The following is a 20,111-nucleotide window of genomic DNA, read 5'->3' as shown; positions in this document are numbered from 1 at the left end:
CTCTGTGTCTCCTTTCCCCATGGCCGATGTAAATGGTTTGCACGTCACCAGTTCAGTCCCTGGTAACTCCAGTTCAAATGAGCAGATCAGAGTCTGCCCAAAACCCTGGTGAGCTGCTGCTGATCAAAGAGTAGACAAGACTGAGCTAGGCGTGCAATTAGTTTGATCTCGTTAGAAGACAGTTTTTCTATGGATCTGTGTTGCACGTCATCTCCATTGAAACACAACAAGACTCCTGTTAAGGAAGGACTTGCAAACCACTCTTTCCCTTTAAGGTGATCCAGTAGAGTTGTGGGGTTGTTGTTGTTGCTGCTGGTGGTGGTGGTGGTGCTAGTACTATTATTATATAGTGGATGCTTGGGTTGCGAACGTGATCCGTGCAGGAGGCATGTTTACAACCAGCATCTGCACACACGTGGGTTGCAGTTTGGCGCTTCTGCGCATTCACGACCACTGAAACCCAGAAGTAACCCGCTCCAGTACTTCTGGGTTTTGGCGATCCACTGATTTAGATACCTGTTATCAATATACTTTGAGAAAGAACCACTGGGGCACAGCAGCTCCTTTAAATGGCACAGGCGGCTGTTCCACACTTGATAGCCAACCTGGGTTTGTGACTCACTTGGGAGGGAGCCACAGCCAATCCTGGCTCTCTAGTGACTGTCCTGGCACAATGCATGTCTGGCACATTCAATTACACCTGGGGGAAAGGATGTGAAATGACCCTTTGAATCAGGGTATCTGGTGAGTAATATATAGCATTCTCAAAAGAGATCTGATAGCGTGGTCAAGTTCCAAGCAATGCCTTAGTGTGTATGAACTGCATTGATGACGAGAACAGATTTGTTTCAGGTGGTGAGCTCAATGAAGTTGTCTACACAGTGTGAAGCAGCTAAGGCAAAATCCATGTTGGGGCCAGTAGCAAAGGGTCTGAAAATAAAACTCCAGTTATTATAATGCCTTTCTGCAAACCTGTAGTGTGACCACACTTTGAATACTGTGTACAGTTCAGGTTGCTGCAACTTGGAAATTTATTTTGTACAGCTGGAAAAGGTGCAGGAAAGGGTAACCAAAATTATAATAGTACAGGAGCAACTGAGGAAAGGTGACAGTGTTTGGAGATTTTTAGTTTAGAAAAACTGAGTAAAGGAGGGGGTGTTAAAATTCTGCATAGTGTGCAGAAAATGGATTTCTCTTGTAATACTAGAGTTCAGGGTCATCCAGTGCAGCTGAAAGTTGGGAGAGGTGAATAAGACCATCAATGGCGAGAAGTCATGGTGGTTATGTACTGCCTCCAGAATCCGAGGTGCTGTTCTTCTGAGACCAGGAGTGGCAGAAGGCTTGTGGGCTTCCCAGAGGCCATCTGGCTGGCCACTGTGAGCACTGAACGCTGGACTTGGTGGGCCTTCGAACTCATCCAGCAGGGTTCTTGTTATGTTTAGTTTAGTTGTATTTAGTTATCAAACTGCCACAAAGCCAAGGTTTAACAGAATGAACGAAAGGTTAACATCAACAGAAGCTATCAGGTTAAGAAATAGAAAGGGGTGACTTTGGATTTTGTGGGAATTCTAACTGAATTGGGAGAGCCGTGGATTTAAATAAAGGAATGTTAAATCCTGCTGTACAGAGGCAGAAACTAGTGTTCCATCTGGAGAAAAGTTAAAAAATAAAGAATAAGGATGGTGTTGCTGTTTTCTTTTATCCAAAGAACAAAATGATAGTATTTACTATAGGTTTCAAGTGCTGTGATAACACACCTGTCGGTAGCAGGAGGAAGGGCTTGTTTCTCTCTTTCTATTTATTATTAAATGCAATGAAACTGTTTTCATGCCTTCTGTCTTGAATTTTTTTAAACATCTTTATTGAAAGTTTTAAAAGTACATAATTATATGTGCACTAAACATGATGAGACGGAAATAAGAGAAAAAGAAAAAGAAAAACAGAACCCGCGTAAAAGGGGAAATAAAGGGGGGAGGGGGGACCCAAACTGTATATTTTACAAGGTTGTTATTGTACTTCACCAGATCTTAACCTATTACAGTATTTGTAAGACTGGATTCCAAATATCATTGAATTTGTCCATGGCAAGTCTGCGTTTATATGCAAGTTGTTCATATGTTGCGAGTTTGCATAAGTCTTCAATCCAGTCATAGAAGGGAGCCGCATTTTTATTTTTCCAGTTCATCAGAACCAGTCTTTTTGCTGTGGTCAGGGCATGGAGAGTCCACTCATATTGTCCTTTTGTAAGGTTCCATGTGCTGGGTATATAATTCAAGAAGATATTTTGCTTTGTACAGTGGTGCCCCGCAAGACGAATGCCTCGCAAGACGAGAAACTCGCTAGACAAAAGGCTTTTGCGGTTTTTGAGCTGCTTCGCAAGACGAATTTCCCTATGGGCTTGCTTCGCAAGACGAAAACGTCTTGCGTTTTTTGCAAGTTTGTTTCCTTTTTCTTAACACCGTTAATACAGTTGCGACTTGACTTCGAGGAGCAACTCATAGAACGCGGTGTGGTAGCCTTTTTTGAGGTTTTTGGCGATTTTTGAAGCTTTTCCAAAACTTTTCCGACACCGTGCTTCGCAAGACAAAAAATTCGCTAGGCGAAAAACTCGCGGAACGAATTAAATTCGTCTTGCGAGGCACCACTGTAAATGTAAGGATATTCCGTACAGTTCTGTTGATACAGTGATACCTCGCAAGACGGAAAACTCGCAAGACAAAAGGGTTTTCCGTTTTTGAGTTGCTTCGCAAGACGATTTTCCCTATGGGCTTGCTTCGCAAGACGAAAACGTCTTGCAAGTTTGTTTCCTTTTTCTTAAAACAGTTAATACAGTTGCGACTTGACTTCGAGGAGCAACTCGGAGCACACGGTGTGCGTCTCCCTAGGGGCAAGAACACATGAAGGCGGGTTCTGAGGGAGAGGGAGCTTTGTTTCGGCGAAAAATAGCAAGGCGCGCACACTTCCCTCCCCACAACTCCCAGTTAGGGAGGCCAGGCTCCGGGGCTCTTCGGACGGGGCTCCTTCTGTCTCCCCCCCCAGCGCCCCGGCGGTGACGAGCGCCTGCCTGCGCCCTCCGGCGCTTGCCCTGCGAGGGGCGCCCCCTACCTGCATCTCCGCGCTTTCCAACCCCGTGACGTCGACGGCTGCGGCAAGTTTGCCTCTCGGTGTGTGTGCGCGCGAGTGTGTGTTCTCCTCCCCCCGCTCGAGTTAGTCCCGGCACAGCGCAGGCAGCAGGTGAGTCGCCCTTTGGCAGCGCGGAAAGCGCCGGGCCAGGCAAGGTCAGCTCGGGAGCCACCGGGGATGCGCCCCCGCGCTCCTGTCCAACGGGCTGGATGCACTCCTCTCCGCTCGCACGCTTCTGGCTGGCTGGCCGGCTGCAGCAGCAACAGGGGCAATAGGCATCCACCGTCACCGACGCTCCCTCCTGCCCGTGGCGGGCGGCTGGCTGGCTGGCGCTCTCGCTTTCTTTCGGGCTGCTGCTGCAGAAGGGATTTTGCACCAGACAACTTTTAGGCCGGTAGGAGTTTTGACTACTGCGGCGACACCAGCAGCAAGACTGCGCTAACTGTAGTGCAAAGGGTCGGAGCAAGGTGAGCCGAACCGATCCTGGGGGCTCAGGTAGCAACCTCCGCCCCGCCTCCCGCCGCGCCCCGCGCCCGCCTCTCCCTCCCTCCCAAGCACCCCCCTTTTTTGAGGTTTTTGAAGACTTTGGTGATTTTTGAAGCTTTTCCAAAACTTTCCCGACACCGTGCTTCGCAAGACGAAAAAAATCGCAAGACGAAAAAACTCGCGGAATGAATTAATTTCGTCTTGCGAGGCACCACTGTAGTTTCAGTTACCGTCTGCCAAAAAAACTTTCAATATAGGACAATGAAAAAAACATGTTTTAGAGAAGCATTATCCCTGTTGCATCTCCAACAGTTAGATACCTTAGATAGCCCTTTTTTAAACATAATGGGGTCCAGTATATTCTAAATATTTTTTGTTATTGTTTAAGGTCGAAATTGAGATCTCTTAATTCTTTATTCCAATCCTCCTTCAGTACCTGTATATCAATTTGGTTTGCTAATAACAAAGGTTTATATATGTTGACGGCCAGTTTTTTGTGGCGTAAGAATCAATCAACTGCTTCAATATATCTGGGGTCTCTGAGGCTGTAAAAGCTGCTGGTCTGTAGATGGTGGTTAGCAAGTGTTTTATCTGGAGATATTGCCATTGAGCACTTGTAGGTAATCTGTATTTGTCTCTGAAGATGCAGTATATATAATATTCATCCTCTTCATTTATCAGCTGGTCTAACATTAATATACCCATATATATAGAGAGAGGTTTTTTCAGAATTTTATACATTTTAACATAACCATTTCAAACATTAAAATACAAGGTACCGTATTTTTCGCTCTATTGGACACACCGGACCACAGGACGCACCTAGTTTTTAGAGGGGGAAATCAAGGAAAAAAATATTATCCCCCCCCCAGCCCCAAAGAGCAATGGACAGGCTGCATGCAGCCTGTCCACTTCTCCCAGAGCTTCTCGGGGCTGCGGGGGAAGCCCGGGTTCCCCCCCCCCACCAGCCCCAAAGAGCAAAGAAGCCAAGACAGCGCGCGGGATCCATAGCCGCGCAACCTCTCCAGCCAGGAGCTAAACCTCTCCAGTGCAGCTAAAGAAGACAAGGCAGCAAGCGCGATCCATCCCGCTCACTGCCTTGGCTTCTTCTTTAGCCTTGCACAGCATCTTTAGTCTTGCGCAACAGGATGGATTGCGCCCGCTGTCCACCGGGGCTGGACTAGATGACTCCTGGGGTTCCCTTCCAACCCTGCAATTCTATGACCTCAGAAGGTGTTGGGGGTCTCCACCACTGGAGGCTTTTAAGCAGCGGTTGGGGGACCATCTGCCTGGCGTTCTTTAGCTGTGATTCCTACATTGTGAGGGGGCTGGGCTAGATGACCCTTGGGTGGCCCTCCCAACTCTATACAGTCCTACAGTTCTGCGGCAGGAGATCCACAGCCACTTCACACAATGCCCACCCCCAATTTTCATCTGAGAGACATGTATCTCTCAGTACCCCCCTACCTGCCACACTTCCCCCACCCCACTTAAGCTGAGGGAATTCCTGCCCAGAGAAACTCCCAGCAATCAAGGAGGAGGAATCCGCTGCAGCCGTGAGCAGCGGAGGATCCATGGTCCCCTTCCTTCTCTCCTCCGTAGTTGCTTTGAAGCAGGAAAGTGGGAGAGGAGCTGCTTACACTAGTGTAAGCTGCTCCCCTCCCACATTGCCGCTTCAAAGCAATCACGGAGGAGGGAATCCGCTGAAGCCTCCAGCAGCGGAGGATGCATGGTCCCCTTCCTTCCCTCCTCCGTGGTTGCTTTGAAGGAGGAAAGTGGGAGAGGAGCTGCTTACACGAGTGTAAACTGCCCCCCTCCCACTTTCCTGCTTCAAAGCAATTACGGAGGAGGAATCCGCTGCAGCCTCCAGCAGCGGAGGATCCATGGTCCCCTTCCTTCCCTCCTCCGTAGTTGCTTTGAAGGAGGAAAGTGGGAGAGGAGCTGCTTACACAAGTGTAAGCTGCTCCCCTCCCACTTTGCTGCTTCAAAGGGAGCCCGGGAGGAGGGAATCTGCTGCAGCCTGGAGCAGCGAAGAGGATCCATGGGTCCCCTCTTTCCCTCCTCCCTGGTTGCTTTGAAGCAGGAAAGTGGGAGAGGAGCTGCTTACACGAGTGTAAGCTGCTCCCCTCCCACATTGCCGCTTCAAAGGGAGCCCGGGAGGAGGGAATCTGCTGCAGCTTCCCCCAACTCCCGCAGAAGCCGCGCGCTCTTTAAAGGGGCTGTGCGGCTTCTCCTGCCTTTTCTGGGAGGTGGGGGGATTCCCCCACCTTGTAGAAAAGCCCGCAGGAGCCGCGCAGCCTTTAAAGAGGGTGCCGCTCTTGGGGGCTTTTCCCCCAGGAGGGAGAAGGGACTGCTGCAGCCAGTCAGTCCCTTCTCCCTCCTAGAGAAAAGCCCGCAAAAGCGCACAAAGCTTGTGTGCGGTTCTTGAGGGCTTTTCCTGCCTGCCTCCCCCCTGCATTCGCTCCATAGGACGCACACACATTTTCCCTTGCTTTTTAGGAGGGAAAAAGTGCGTCCTATGGTGCGAAAAATACGGTACATTTGAAGCTTCGGGCCTCCTTTCCTCCCTCCATGGGTTCCATGTTTAAGAGTAAGTTTGCTGCATCTTTTACCATTATCCATCTATTAAATATCCATAATTATCATAAAAAAATCCACATTACAATTGTCATTACAACCCTGTCAGTGATTTTAACTGTTTACACTGGTCCTTTAAATAAATTACAGATTTGCTTCAGTCTTTAGAAAATACTTGATCTTCCTGGTTTCGGATCTTCCCCGTCAGTTTCGCCATCTCCACAAATTCCATCAGTTTCATCTGCCATTCTTCTTTTGTTGGTACTTCACCTTCCTTCCATTTCTGGTCTACTAGCATTCTCGCTGCTGTCATTGCATAAGTCTTTTATCTTCACTTGGTAACTCTTCACCTATTATACCTAGTAAAAAGGCTTCTGGTTTTTTAACAAATGTATTTTTAAACATTTTCTTTAGTTCATTATATATCATTTCCCAGAAAGCCTTTACCAATGTACATGTCCATTAATACATATACCCAAATTCATCCACCTCTTCCATATGATCATTTCTTTCCCGATTTATAAAGACTTGTTTCCCCACAAACTCATTTTGTCATGGGACAAAAGGTCAAATTTATAATTTGGGGACATATGGTGCCATATTGTTCGAACTGATGTTACTGATTAAGTAGCATCTTAAGTATTAATGTATTTAGACCCGAGTTCTGCCCATCTCTCTAGGTAAAGGTAAAGGGACCCCTAACCACTAGGTCCAGTCACGGACGAGACTGGGGTTGCGGCGCTCATCTCGCTCTATACGCCAAGGGAACCAGCATAAGAGCTTCCGGGTCATGTGGCCAGCAGGACTAAGCCGCTTCTGGTGAACCAGAGCAGCGCACGGAAATGCCATTTCTCTAGAAGTGCTATATCTCTCTAGAGGTGCTACATATTCCAAAGCAGCCCATTTTGGACAGTTGTTTTCAGTTCTGGGTCTCCAGAATAGTGTACCTGACAGTAAATATCCTTGTTGATACAATTCTAAGTCTGGGATCCCAATTCCTCCATCTTTTATCAGTATTTGCATTTTTTGCATAGATATTCTTGGAACTGAAGAGCCCCAAAGGCATTTTCTAGTAAAAGATTTAATTTTGTGAAAGTATTTGTTAGTCGTGTGAATTGGAATTTCTCTTAAGACATAAAGTAGTCTAGGTATTATGCTCATTTTAAGAGCATTGACTTTCCCTCACAGAGTCAGGTTCAATGACTCTCATCTGTCGATGTCTATTGATACCTCATGATATATTTTGTTGATGTTTAATTATGCTCATTTAGATAAGTTGTGGTATTAATATGCCTAGATATTTAATGTTGTCTTTGCAAATATGAAATTGGCATTGTTTAAACAGTTGAACCAAAAAGTTATTTCCTATTAACATCAACTCCGATTTGGACCAGTTTATAGTATATCCAGAAATACTGCCCAAAAAATCTATATTTTGCATTAATATTGAAATAGTACTGTGAGGTTTCGTAATAAATAGAAGAATATCATCTGTAAACATTACCAATTTGAATTCAAATGAGTTATGAATTACACCAAAGATTTCCTTATGCTGTCTAATAGTACATACCAGGGACTCCAAACAGATATTAAAAAGCAAAGGCAAAGTGGGCAGCCATTTTATAAAGTCTAATGGAAAACCAAAATTTTGTAGTACTTTTCCCACACATAGATTGTGGATCTTATCAAAAGCTTTTTCTATATCTAGAGATAGTATACAATAGCTAAATCTTCACTGTTCCTGTTTAAATTTATCAAATCCACTACCAGCCTGATGTTATCTACAGCTTGTCTCGTCTTTATAAACCCTGTTTGGTCATTTTTAATAATAGTTGGTATCACTCTTTGCAATCTATTTGCCAATATTGCTGTTACTATTTTCGTATCAATGTTTATCAAAGAAATTGGGTGATAGTTGGCACATTGCATCAGATCCTTGCCAGGCTTTGGAATAACAGTAATGTAAGCATGGTTGAATAATGTTGAGCTGATTCCTTCTCTAAATATCTCATCATATAACTGATATAATCTAGGTGACAGGAGATCAGTATATGTTTTATACCATTCCACTTGAAAGCTGTCTAGCGCTGGTGCATTACCATTTGCCATATTTGAGATTGTTTCCCCAATCTCAACTTCTGATATTGGAGACATCAATAGTTGTTTTTGTGTGTTTTCTCATCTTGGTAGTTTTATTTTTATGAGGGAAAAAAATACATAACCTCTTCCAGTACCTCTTCTGCTTGTCTCTTTTTAAATATATAATTTCATTTTTCAACTTTTACAAACATTTTAGCCAAAAAAATCAACAGTCAAATCTAACAGGTAAAGGGAAGTACTTGTCTCAGAATGGCTTGAGATCTCGAGGGCGTTTCCACAGAGGCTCTTGTAACAAACCGTTTTTACTTCGACAGGGAGCATTGCTGCTGGAAAGCCTGTATCCCAGGACAGAAAGATCACCCCGACGCCAAGAGAAATGGCCAGCTCCAAGTCGCCTCATGCTACCCTTGCAGACCACCACCCCCCTATCTCTCCATATGAGCACCTGCTCCGGGGAGTGAGTGGTGTGGACTTGTACAGGGGACACATTCCATTGGCCTTTGACCCAGCAGCTATTCCCAGAGGAATCCCCCTGGAAGCAGGTAAACATGTCTTAGGTTCAGAAAATGGCAGCAGTGAAACGATCACCGTGGCTGGAATTTGCTGAGTTATCTAGGCCAGCATTACACAGCTTAGTCTCTCTGTACAGATTCGACTGGGTTAGTTCTTAAGAATCTGGATGCATTGTTCAGTTTAGAACAATTTAACAGACAATGGAAAAGGACAGAGAACATTGGGAGATGTTTGAGGCCATTCTAGCAACATGCAGAGTAAAGAAGAATATCTCTGGTTTCGGACACCCTGGGATAGTTGCAGCAAGAACGGGGGTGGGGGTGGGCAAGGTTCAGGTAAAGAGGAGAAGAGTTTGGACATGGGTGGTAGTGGTGAACTTACAGTGAGAAGCCAAAAATAGAGTTGAAGAAGAGATCTAGTAGAGCAGAGACGGCTCCAATTGCCCTCCAAGTTCTCTTGTTTTGAAACAAACTCTGCTGAAGAAAACACACAGCATATGAAAAAGCTAATATTGCCCCTTTTCTCTGTTCTGTCCAGCAGCCGCTTATTACTTGCCAAGGCACCTCGCTCCTAGCCCTACGTACCCCCATCTCTACCCACCATACCTAATCCGCGGCTACCCAGATACGGCTGCCATGGAGAACAGGCAGACCATCATCAACGACTACATCACCTCCCAGCAGATGCACCACAATGCTGCGGCTGCCACTGCAATGGCCCAGAGGGCAGACCTGCTGCGTGGCCTGTCTCCGCGAGAGCCCTCGCTAGCCCTCAATTATGCAGCAGGTCCGAAAATAGGTTTGGGGTTGTGTGGCAAATTCTGGCAGGTGTCTGTGTTTGTCTGTTGCAGCAAAAGCAAGAGAGATCCTTGAAGCACATGTTCGTTTATAGCATACGTTTCCATGGGCCAGACTTGGTCTGTTGCTGGACAAAGCCTGCAAAAGTATCTCCCACAATTCACTGGTTAGATTCAAGGTGTCATAGGGCTCTCTGTGTTGTTGAGACCAGGAGGACTTTGTGAACACGGAGCAAGTTTCAGGCATAAGGGCCTAAATTGGCAACATTAACTGGTGAAGGCATCAATCAGCTGCAACATTTTTTATGCTTCACATGATGCATGTAGATCATGGGGATCCAATGGTCTTCTTAACTGCACCAGTAATTCTGGTGATGAAGCTTTTGCATTACCTAGAACTCTTCAGCAACTCTTTCCTCAGGCCTGTAGTTTTCCCTGTTCCGCATTGCCAAGTTGCATGAAGTGTAACTGACAAGAGAGAGGTTCTTCACTGTGTTTTGTCTGCCCACCTCTTTGCCTGCCGTTCTGAACAAGCTGCAGGCAGTTTGGGCAGCTGGCCTTGCCCTTCAGGTGATGTGATACCATGTGACACGGACAGAACTTGCTGCTTTCAGAAGATGGATCTCCCTAAAAAGTGCAGGAGGCGTGGGGCAGACAGGAAAGTCGGAAAGTGGTACCCAGTGTCCAGATTAAGGCATCCTTTCACAGCTGACACAGCACAGGCTGCAATGTCTTACAATGCCACAAGAGGTTTCTGCTTTTTTGATACAGCACTTCTAGTTCCAAGGCATGTTGCTTCTCCTGACTGTCTCTCCCCCCTCCATTCTCTTAGCAGGAATAATTGACCTGTCTCAAGTGCCACATTTGCCTGTGCTGGTGCCCCCCACCCCGGGCACGTCTGCCGCCTCCATTGACCGGATCACATACATCCACAGTGCCCCCCAGGCCTTCACCAGCCGACACAGCAGCTCCCCACTCTCCCCAGGTAGGCGGGTTCTGGATATGTGGCTGAAGTTCATTAGGGGCTTCTTCAGGAGCCTAAGTTAACACACACACACATGTGCACTCTCAGCCTAGAAGAACATAAGGGACATGGAGAGGAGGAAAATAAGAAGCAACAACACATGGATATCCCCAAAAAAGGGACACAAAGCAAAATTAAGGGGCTAAAATTGCAGTACTTTAAAATGGGTATGTCATTTTATATCTGGGTGTCCTCGGATGTTTCAGGCTGCAGTTTTCTTTGGCTGCTGGCAGGGGGCCTGCAGAATAGCTGCTTTAATATTCAGGTCAAAACATCTGCTTTCTGAGCATGTTCAGACTGTGTGTTTAATGATTCATAGGAGGCCACACACACCTGACCAAGCAGACAGGACCTTCAGTTTCTGAAAGGGAGCAAGAACGAGACCGTGAACGGGAGCGTGAGAAGGAGCGCAAGAAGTCGGTCTTAGCGGCCACAACCACTGTGGAGCATGCCCCCATCTGGAGACCAGGTTGGATCGCATTCCTTTAGTGACCTGGGGGGGGGGGGGGGCAGCGGGTGGAGGTGCCTGGCAGGGACTTGGTTAAGTTCTTTCTTGTTCAACTGTTATTCATTTTGGAGTTTCCACATCTAGAGTTTTCACAGTGTTTCTTTGTGTTTTGTGGCAGGCACAGACCAAAGCAGCAGTCGGCCGTCAGCACACTCTCACAATCACAAGCACTCCCCTGTCTCGCCCCGCACCCAGGAGAACATCCAGCAACGCCCCAGCGTCTTGCATAACACAAACATGAAGATGATCCCTTCGGAGAACCTTGCCCCCTCAGTTCTGCGGTATGTCAGAGATGCGCTAACGGCCTTATTGGTTCCTGACGTGCCATGGGCAGGGTTGCTCAGCACATGTTTTTATTATATATTTTATTTTATCTATTAAATTTCTGTACTGCCCTTCATCCAAGGATCACAGGTCAATTTACATTTCACATTGCCGATTGGGGCCTTGCAGGGAGGAAATTGCATTGGGTGCAGATCATGTTGCAAAGAGGACATTTTAGTGTCACGGCTAAGGTGGCACGTGGGGGATGTGGCAGAGGTTTGTAGCATACATATATATACCTGAAACATTCAAAGCCCACCCTTCAGCCTAAAAGGGTCCCCAGGGGGGCATTCAGCAACCATTTAAAATGCAAATCCTACATGAAAGCAAGAATAGATACTGTAGAAGAGAACAGGGAAACTACAGAAACAGAGTCAGAATGAAACTTCAGAACAGCAGGAAAAATAACACTCAAAGCCTTGCATAAAGTTATATCCCAATGTCGGTGTTGCTCACTGAAACTAATGGGCCTGATATATTTATGTCTACTCTGAGTAGGACTAGCACTAGCTACAGCCCATAGTACATAATTAGTTTTTGGACCTTGCTGTCCGAAGAGGTTCTGATTGCTGGTTGGTTAGATGGCTTTCCAAAAGGGTGGATAAATACATGGAGGATGTGAGGCTCTGGGAGGGTCCTAGAGCCTTCCCATCTCCTTCCCAGAGCTGCGCAAATGCTAACTAGGCTTTGGGAAGGAGGTGGGAGGACTCTAGGGCCCTGCTAGAGCCCTCATTTCTCCTTCCCGAAGCCTAGTTAGCGCTTGCCCAGTTGTGCCAGGGAACCCACAGTTGTGCCCTAAATCCACCTCTGCCCCCACCCAAAAAGCTTCCCACAGGTCTCTTACTTTGCCTTCTGCTCTTCAGATCCACCTCCTCCTCTGCCGCCACCACATCACCAGTTCGCTCCTCAGGATACTCCTCGGTATCGTCACTACGCAGCTCCGTAGGTGGGTTGGACAGCTATACCTCTATGATGGATCCTGCCCACATGCAGAAGGAGGCCTCCAGAGCGCAGGATGTCAAAGCGGAGCGGCCTCAGGCAGACAGCAACCTGTTCTCCTCCAAGCTGCCTGCTGGGGGCGGCCTGGAACAGTCGCCTTCACCCGTTAAAGCCATGGAGCCCAGGCCTTTGTCCTCCTCTGGGCCAGGTCCAACCCACCTGTATAGCAGAGGACAGGGGAAAAGCCACCCTCAGCACCACCCGCCCCTGGAGCAGTCGCTGCACGCAGTTTCGGCCAGTGAGCAGCCCAGTAGAGAAAAGAGTAAAACCTTTTCAGTACAGGAACAGGAGCTCCGAGCACTCGGTAAGACCACCATGACAGCGGCCAGCTTCATAGATGTGATTATCATGCGTCAAATTTCTTGCGATAAGGGGAAGCGAGAGAGAAGCTCGCTAAGTAACGACGCCAATAGCGATGGTAAGAAATTGGAGGGGGAGCGGGGCGGTTCTTCCAAGTTTGTGGCCTTAAAACACACACAAATACCTTTTTTCCCCCCGAAGACCCTTCTCACCCATCAATTTTTTAAATTTGATTTTTGCATTTGTGGTGACGGCCTGTTTTATTTCATGTGGTGTCTCATATGAAGGCTCTTGCTCCTGTATTTGTTTTCTCCTCCTGCCCATCTACATGCCTTCTTGGGTTTGGTTTTGTTTGTTGCTGCTGCTGTTCTGCATTATCATTCCGTTCCTGGTACATGGCTGTGATTGTGACGGGCAAAAAGAGGTGGCTGAAGGAAAACATGAATGAGAGTGTCATGGGCAACAGTCCTGTATGCTGCATGGATACTTTGGGATGGAGTTTTGTTTTCAGGGGCTTTAATTTATTCTCTGCTCCAAATTCCAAAGATTTACATTTTTCGAATAAGTTGCATGATTTTCAGTGTTTGTATGATATATAGGGATCATAGCATGTATATTTTGTGTTTGGCACTGGGCAGTAGTGGGGCCTCCCGGTGTCATGGGACTACAGCTGTTACCATTGGTCATGCTGGCTGGGGCAACATCCTGGAAGGGGCCACAGGTTCCCCATCCCTGTCATAGGTTGTTGCCTTCATAATTCAGCTGGGCACCAGGGGCTGGGACAACCGTCCTGCTCCCTGCCTCTGAAAGGTCAGAGTCTATACCAAACAGGTAGCCCACCTAGGAGAAGGAAAACTGATCCTGAACCTCCTCTGAAAGAAGAAAAGGCTAAGGAGTTAACCTCACACAAATCTGGAGTGGAATCCCTAAGGATGGCGCTTTGTGTGCCTCCTTCCGGCAACCCCTGCAGCCAAGCTGGTGCCAAACGTCTTGCTCTGCTCTCCTTTGGACCACATCAGTGAGGCCTGGAGTGGGGCTTTGTCATCTGGGCAGCCCAGGTCCTCCATGCATGCTGTCCACACATGCTTGTGCCCCAGGGAGGACGCCTTGGGGCTGCTAACACAGCAGTTTGACTTCAACTCTGAAGGCACACTCTGTTGTCTCTCGAGACAGACAGATGCCAACACACAATACATGCATCTAGGACTTTCTTTAATGGCAGTTACAATCTCATAGAATCATAGAGTTGGAAGAGACCACAAGGGCCATCGAGTCCAACCCCCTGCCAAGCAGGGGGTTTCCAAGCTCTGAAGCACGTTCACATCAGACTACACCCTAGCTCTGTATATCTCTGCCAATGAAACGACATTTCCTGAAAGTTCAGAAAGCTAAGCCGCTGCATGGTACTATGGAGGTTCCTTCTGAATTGAGCCTAGAAGTGATTTAGCAAGCTTTTGAGCCGAAAGTACCACTGGGGTAATATGATCATACCAGCTCATGCCAGGTATCACTCTGGCTGCTGTGTAATGAACCAGCTGAAGCTCCCAGGCACTTCTCAATTGCAGCTCCAAGTAAAAACTTCTGTAATAATCCAGCTTGGGTGTAGCTAGGGCATGAGTGGCAGCAGCCATGTCCAGTTTCTTTATATATGGGCACATCTTGGCACACCAACTAAATCTGATGGAAAGCCAATGCTGTAAGTAGGAAGATCTAGGGAGTAAAGCACTTTGAGATGTAAGGATGCAGATGCTTCCACAGGTGACAGAAAATTCACTTGCGTTGCAGGGGGTTGGATTGGGTGACCCCCAGGCTCCCTGCTTCCAACTAGATTCTGTGAGATTTGATTATTATCTCTCTTTAAGTTTCATTTTGCTTTGAGAGCAGCCACATGTTATACCTACAGCGTCTCTACTTAGTTTGGCTTCCTGGTGTGTCAGCCTCTGGCTTTCTGTTCAGGAAAGAAGCACTAAGAAGCTGGCACATTTGCCCCCTGTGCCCCTTTCCTCACCTTCCTTCCCCATCAGTAAGTGCCACCAAGTTTAGAACACAGAGACAAATTGCTTTGAACCACCAGGTGCCGAGCAAGGATGGAAACCAGTCGTAGGTTTTTATGGCTGTCAGGAAAGTCTTTTAAGGGTTTCTTTTGTCCACCCCTCTGTTAAATACAGCGCGAATCTTTTGCAACTGCTGCATTAGTGCTTGGAAGGAAAGAGTGCTGTTGCCATTTTAAAAGACCCTTTGCTCTCTTTCATGCCTTCCAGGTTTCCATGGAAGCTACAGCCCTGATGGCATAGAAGCAATAAGTCCCGTGAGCTCACCCAGCACTCTCCATGAGAAAGGGGCAAAGCCATCCCAGGAGGCTGAGAAAGGGCGCGGGGCGGAGCACGACCCACGGCTGAAGCAGCCAGGTGAGGGGACTTCCTGGAAAGGGCCACCATACACCTAGCGAACATTGGTTGCATCACCTCTGTCCAAAAGCACAACCAATAGCAGGAACAAGCCAACCTGACATTCTCCAGGTGCTCTGGACTAAAATTCTCAGCACTCCTGACCAGCGGACACGTTGGCTGATGAGATTTGGAGTCCACACCATTTGAAGGGCACCATGTTGACTATCTCTGCTAGTCAGCACGTGGCATTGATTTTACTAGTGCTTGCAATCTTCAGATCAAATTTTCACCTCTAAAATGTTTGACATATCATCACTGGCTCTTGTCGTTCGGTTTTTGCCTGTCTGCCTTTGCTTGCTTTATACGTAAGGGATTATTTTTCTTGACTTAAAGGAAAGGTGAGAGCACTGGAAATGGATGGCCTATGTGAATTTTAAAAGAAGCAGCAAGCATCTGGCCAAGATGAATTTCAGGTGTCTTAACTCCTCCTGGGCTGCTCTGCCCATCTTTCTCTTTCCTCATAGGTTCTCTTAAGCCTTCCGCAGCAGAAATCTCACAAATACAGCAGCTCCACCAGCTCCCTGAAGATCGGCAGTCTCCGAGCCAGCCATTCCAAGGGTCGCAGAGCGCCAAAGGCCACCAGCGGGTCGTCACGTTGGCTCAGCATATCAATGTAATTAGCATTAGTCACTTAGCTTCCCAACGGATTGGACGGGGAGTGCTTGCACAGGCTTGGACGCGGAGTGCTAAAGCCGTGCTTGTTTGGAAAGAGTCCATAGCACACAAAGCCTCGCAATCCCAGGCTAGGTTTAAGCAGAGCTCCTGTAAGCACAGTCATTTTCTATTGGAAGGAATGATCCATGCAGCCCCTTCCAAGACTCATCCATGGAGCAGACTTTGTCTCTGCTTTTAAGCTCAGAATAAATGACTTGGAGGTTGCAGCATGGCTGACTCGTCCAGATAAAACATTTTCATTCAGAGTATTAACTGCCCTGCAGTTGTAGAGCATTATGTAGGACCAGCTAACAACATAAAATAACCAACTCGACTGGCAAAAATGTGAATTTATTTACTTATTATTTCATAAAATTTATACACCACTTGGTTGTGAAAAACCTCAAAGCAGTTTACGAAATGATAAAACAGTAAAATCGAGAAAAAATTACAACCCTGCTTTAAAACATACAAAAGTTATAATACTAAAACAGGTTGAAGTTATCTCAACTTTCTAAGCACCTGGGTAGACTCAGCCAAACAATGAAGTTTAGACTCATAGAGCTGGAAGGGACGTGAGGGTCATCCAGCCCAACCCCCTGCAAGGCAGGACTCTCAGCTAAAGCATCCGTGGCAGAAAGCTTTTCCTGATGTTTAGCGGGCTCCGAAACGAAGGTGCCTCTTGATGTCCTTTTAGGCAGGGAGTTCCAAAATGTGGGTGCTGCCAGTGCCTTTGCTTGTGAATTTAAAATGTCCTCCTGTGTGTTTTGGGGAGCCCTGTAGCTCCCTGGAAGTTGCTCAGGGGTTCCTTGGTGAGCAGCTCTGGAATGGCAGGCAGCCAGCCTTGCCCGCCATTGCAGCTGATCTTTGCCTGCCACGCACAGCTGCAAGCAGGGAGCTAGCTCTGTTCTGCTGTGCCCTCTCGGTCCACACAGGGCAGTGCCAAGGCCCAGGTGGGCACAAGAGTATTCAACCTTAGAACCAGGGGTAGGAATCTCTTTCATTCCCTTCTGGGCAGCCTCCCGTGATTCACTCATGAGGGGTGTGGCCTAGGCGTGTGCAATCTGGGGAAAGTCCTGAGGGCCAGATAGAAGGTTGGAGGGCCACATTTGGCCCCTAGGCCTCAAGTTGATAAACCCTACCCTGGATCACACTCCAAAGTCCAGACATTGTTCCACAGTGGGCACACAGGCTTTCATTGAGGAAAGTGCAAGCTTGGAAAGGACTGCCCGAGAGTGATCCACTCTTCCCCAAATAAGAGATCTGGTTTTCCCTACTACATTTTTGGTGAGGAATCTCTTCTGGCTCTGCAGCCCTTTGAGTTCCCGCCCCCAGAAAAGAGAGGGGGGGAAGTGCATAGATCCCCTTCCAGCACCTGCATGGGCCAGATTGCAGCACACCACCCACACAACTGGTGCTCACAGCGCCTTGGAGCAGGAGCACTCGCATGCCACCTGCATCCTCAGCCTCCCTCATAGCAGGCTGCTTGGATCGCACAAGGAATGATCTGAAGACAAAAGCAGAGCTGTGTTCTCTTCTTGCAGGAGGTTATCACCCAAGACTATACGCGCCATCATCCCCAGCAGCTGAACTCCCACATCCAGACCCCTATGTACCCCTTCCCAGGGTCTGTGCTGGATCTTCGGCGAACTCCTAGTGAGGCTTACATGCAGCAGCAGCAGCAAATGGAGCACATCCCTGCTTCAAGAATCTCCCCAGAAAGTGAAGAAAGCAAGAGGTGAGCCCACTTCGTCCCTGTCTCTTTGCCATTGCCTCACCCCATTCTGATACTACTGGTGTGTTCCAGCCAAAGTTACAGAGTTGAGAGTCCCTTTGCTGGGGCAAGAGGGGAAGGCACAGGGTTCCACTGAAGCAAATGGGGTTTAAGATCAGGGAGATTGTGTCCAAAGCTCAGGCAGATATAGAATCCAAACCCAAAGGAGCACAGGTATCGTCAGTGAAACGGGGGACCTCGGGAGAGGCAATATCCATGAGCTGCCACACATGGCAAGCTGCTTCACTCATCTCCTCACCTCTTCCTACCCCAGGAGAAAGGAAGCTGGATGCAATTCCTGTCTGCTGGATTCTAGCTCTGCAAATCGCAGTCCAGCAAGGCCGGCCCCCTCCCAATCTCTGAATGATAGAGAAGGGACTTTATTGGGATCCTTCGAGCTGAATCATCCTCCTTGCCTTCCATACACCCCCAAGGCAAGTTTCATAGGAGCAGAGGAAGCTGCTAATGCGGAGCCTGTGAAGCCTAACTTGACTGGCAGTGGCGCTCCGAGATTTCAGGCAGTCCTCTGGAAGTGTCAGGGACTGGACCTGGGACGCCTGCATGCAAAGCTGCAGCCCTTCCTCTTGTACCGAATCTCAACAGCAAGGGAGTTCCACAGATGTGGAGCAACAACTGAGAATGCCATCTGCACACCTTCCTCTTACGAACTCCGTGCACAGATATCACGGACTGGAGAATGCCCCCTGAGTGTTGCTCCAGTGAGCGGCACCAGCCAGCGATTTAGGGAGCACCTCATTCAAAAGGCCCAGCAGTTGCAGGACTTGGAGCTGCTACACTTTGTATTCTGATGCAATAGAAGCTCTTGTCTGTTTTAGACTAGCAGTAATTGGAACTGGCATTATTCTTTCTTTCCCCCTTCTCTCCCTAGAAATCACTTTGCAAGCTTTGATTGAGAGCACCAATCACCACAATCACATTCATACTGTATAGTAGTGTCCAGTTTCAATGTAAGGGAATCACAATAGGATATGGAGAGGAAAGCCCAGACTGTAAAACCTTGCAGGAGTGGGGTGGTGTTGTTTTGCCCCAGCCTTCCCCATAGCAATTGTTCATTTCTTCCAGTGCAAGTCTGTCACTTTTCTGCCCACTCTAAAAATTTGGGTTTTCTGCCCCACCCCTTTACCTACTCTTCTGTGTCAGAAGGAAAAGAGAGCCGTGTGGTTCACGCAGTCCTGCTGCTTGCTTCCTCAGGTCTCCTGAGCAGATCAGAACACCTGCTCCGAACAACTGCATAGAGCCCGTCTCTCCACCAGATGGGGTGGGAGAAGCCGATCACGTGCGAAATGCCACATATCCCATCCTGTATCGAGAAGGGGAACAGCTGGAGCAGAGGTAACAGAGGCAGCAGCTGGGCTGTCCAGCGGGAGTTTTCTGAGGATGATCCCGCCTCCCCACTCCACCCATTGTGTATTCCCCGCTGGGCAACCAGTGATTTTTGTCGTTCTCTTCCAAACAACACTAGCTCTGTGGTTGGGCAATCAGGTATTGAATGCTGGACATCGCAGATTGGTTAAAATCATCTTCTAAAGCCGCATAACTCTTTCAGAAACCAATCATTCAATGCATCCAGCAGTGATTAGGGAAAACAGATGGGATCTCTTTAGATCAGTGGCATACTTAGGCATGGTTGTGGGAAGCATAGGAAACTATCTTACACGGAGTAAGACCATTGAGTCCATCTGTATTGTCTACACTGACTAGCAGCTGTCCGGGGTTTCAGCCCAGGAGTCTTTCCCAGCCCTACCTGGAGAGGCTGGGGGTTGAGCTGTGGGTGCTCTTCCACTGAGCTCTGTCCCTGCTAACGGGGCAGCCTGTGGGCTCACCTAGTCCAGCTGTGTGCATTGTGCACCGTGCATGCGGAACAGTGTATAAGTGAGCCTAGGTAGGTGTGCACGTGTATTCGTGTTAGGGCTCATCCATACCTCCGCTTGTACCATGCCTAGAAAGCATGGGGGGCAGCAGTTTTCAGCTTGACCCACGGTTTCTAGGCCTGGGTCCGAGTGGTTTTCCCTTTGCCCCGCTCATTAAAAACACATTCTTAAGCTTAAAATCAGAGCAAACCCGAATTGCCATTTTCCATAGGAGAAAAGCAGCAGGCTGGAGAACGTGTGGAGCAGCCCTTGGAGGGCACTCCTTGCCCTTCCAGGAACAATCAGTCAAACTCCCTTATTGGCGTAGTAAGAGTACGTCATATACATGGATCAGAACACAGCACAGGTGACAAAACATAGTTGGAGGTACTTTAGGATAAAACTGTTCAGACGTTGTGAGATGCAAAAGTGGCTCCTAGGACCTGTGGTGATGTAATTTCATGATGTCACTCAAAAATCTTGCCACATTCTCCACAACATCCTTCCTACAATTATTCAACAGATAGATCACCCCCTTCCAGGAACATTTATTACTTTGAGCGTGAAACTGCTAGTGGGTTAGGAGGTTGGGCCACTTGTTATTTGGGATAC

At 47.8% G+C, this 20,111-nt stretch overlaps 1 protein-coding gene across 50 annotated transcripts in view; it reads left to right on the top strand.

The window, feature by feature from the left end:
* NCOR2 (nuclear receptor corepressor 2) overlaps nucleotides 1-20,111 on the top strand; it is a 372,848-nt gene that overhangs the window by 339,480 nt on the left and 13,257 nt on the right. For 23 of the 50 annotated variants that reach the window (XM_083476607.1, XM_083476584.1, XM_083476589.1 and 20 more), the window contains exons 33-42: nucleotides 8,601-8,828; nucleotides 9,337-9,585; nucleotides 10,428-10,580; nucleotides 10,939-11,088; nucleotides 11,246-11,408; nucleotides 12,315-12,868; nucleotides 15,012-15,158; nucleotides 15,665-15,813; nucleotides 17,399-17,592; nucleotides 18,841-18,981. In XM_083476607.1, the coding sequence (XP_083332733.1) occupies nucleotides 8,601-8,828; nucleotides 9,337-9,585; nucleotides 10,428-10,580; nucleotides 10,939-11,088; nucleotides 11,246-11,408; nucleotides 12,315-12,868; nucleotides 15,012-15,158; nucleotides 15,665-15,813; nucleotides 17,399-17,592; nucleotides 18,841-18,981 (2,128 nt within the window). The remainder of the gene's footprint in view (nucleotides 1-8,600; nucleotides 8,829-9,336; nucleotides 9,586-10,427; nucleotides 10,581-10,938; nucleotides 11,089-11,245; nucleotides 11,409-12,314; nucleotides 12,869-15,011; nucleotides 15,159-15,664; nucleotides 15,814-17,398; nucleotides 17,593-18,840; nucleotides 18,982-20,111) is intronic. The other 27 variants (XM_083476601.1, XM_083476600.1, XM_083476620.1 and 24 more) reach the window with 7 other exon arrangements.

The sequence above is a fragment of the Podarcis liolepis genome (assembly GCF_965112155.1).
Source record: "Podarcis liolepis genome assembly, chromosome: 15".
NCBI classification, from domain to species: Eukaryota; Metazoa; Chordata; class Lepidosauria; order Squamata; family Lacertidae; genus Podarcis; species Podarcis liolepis.
The sequence above is the reverse complement of the archived record's forward strand: the minus strand, read 5'-3'. Positions and strand labels throughout refer to the sequence as shown.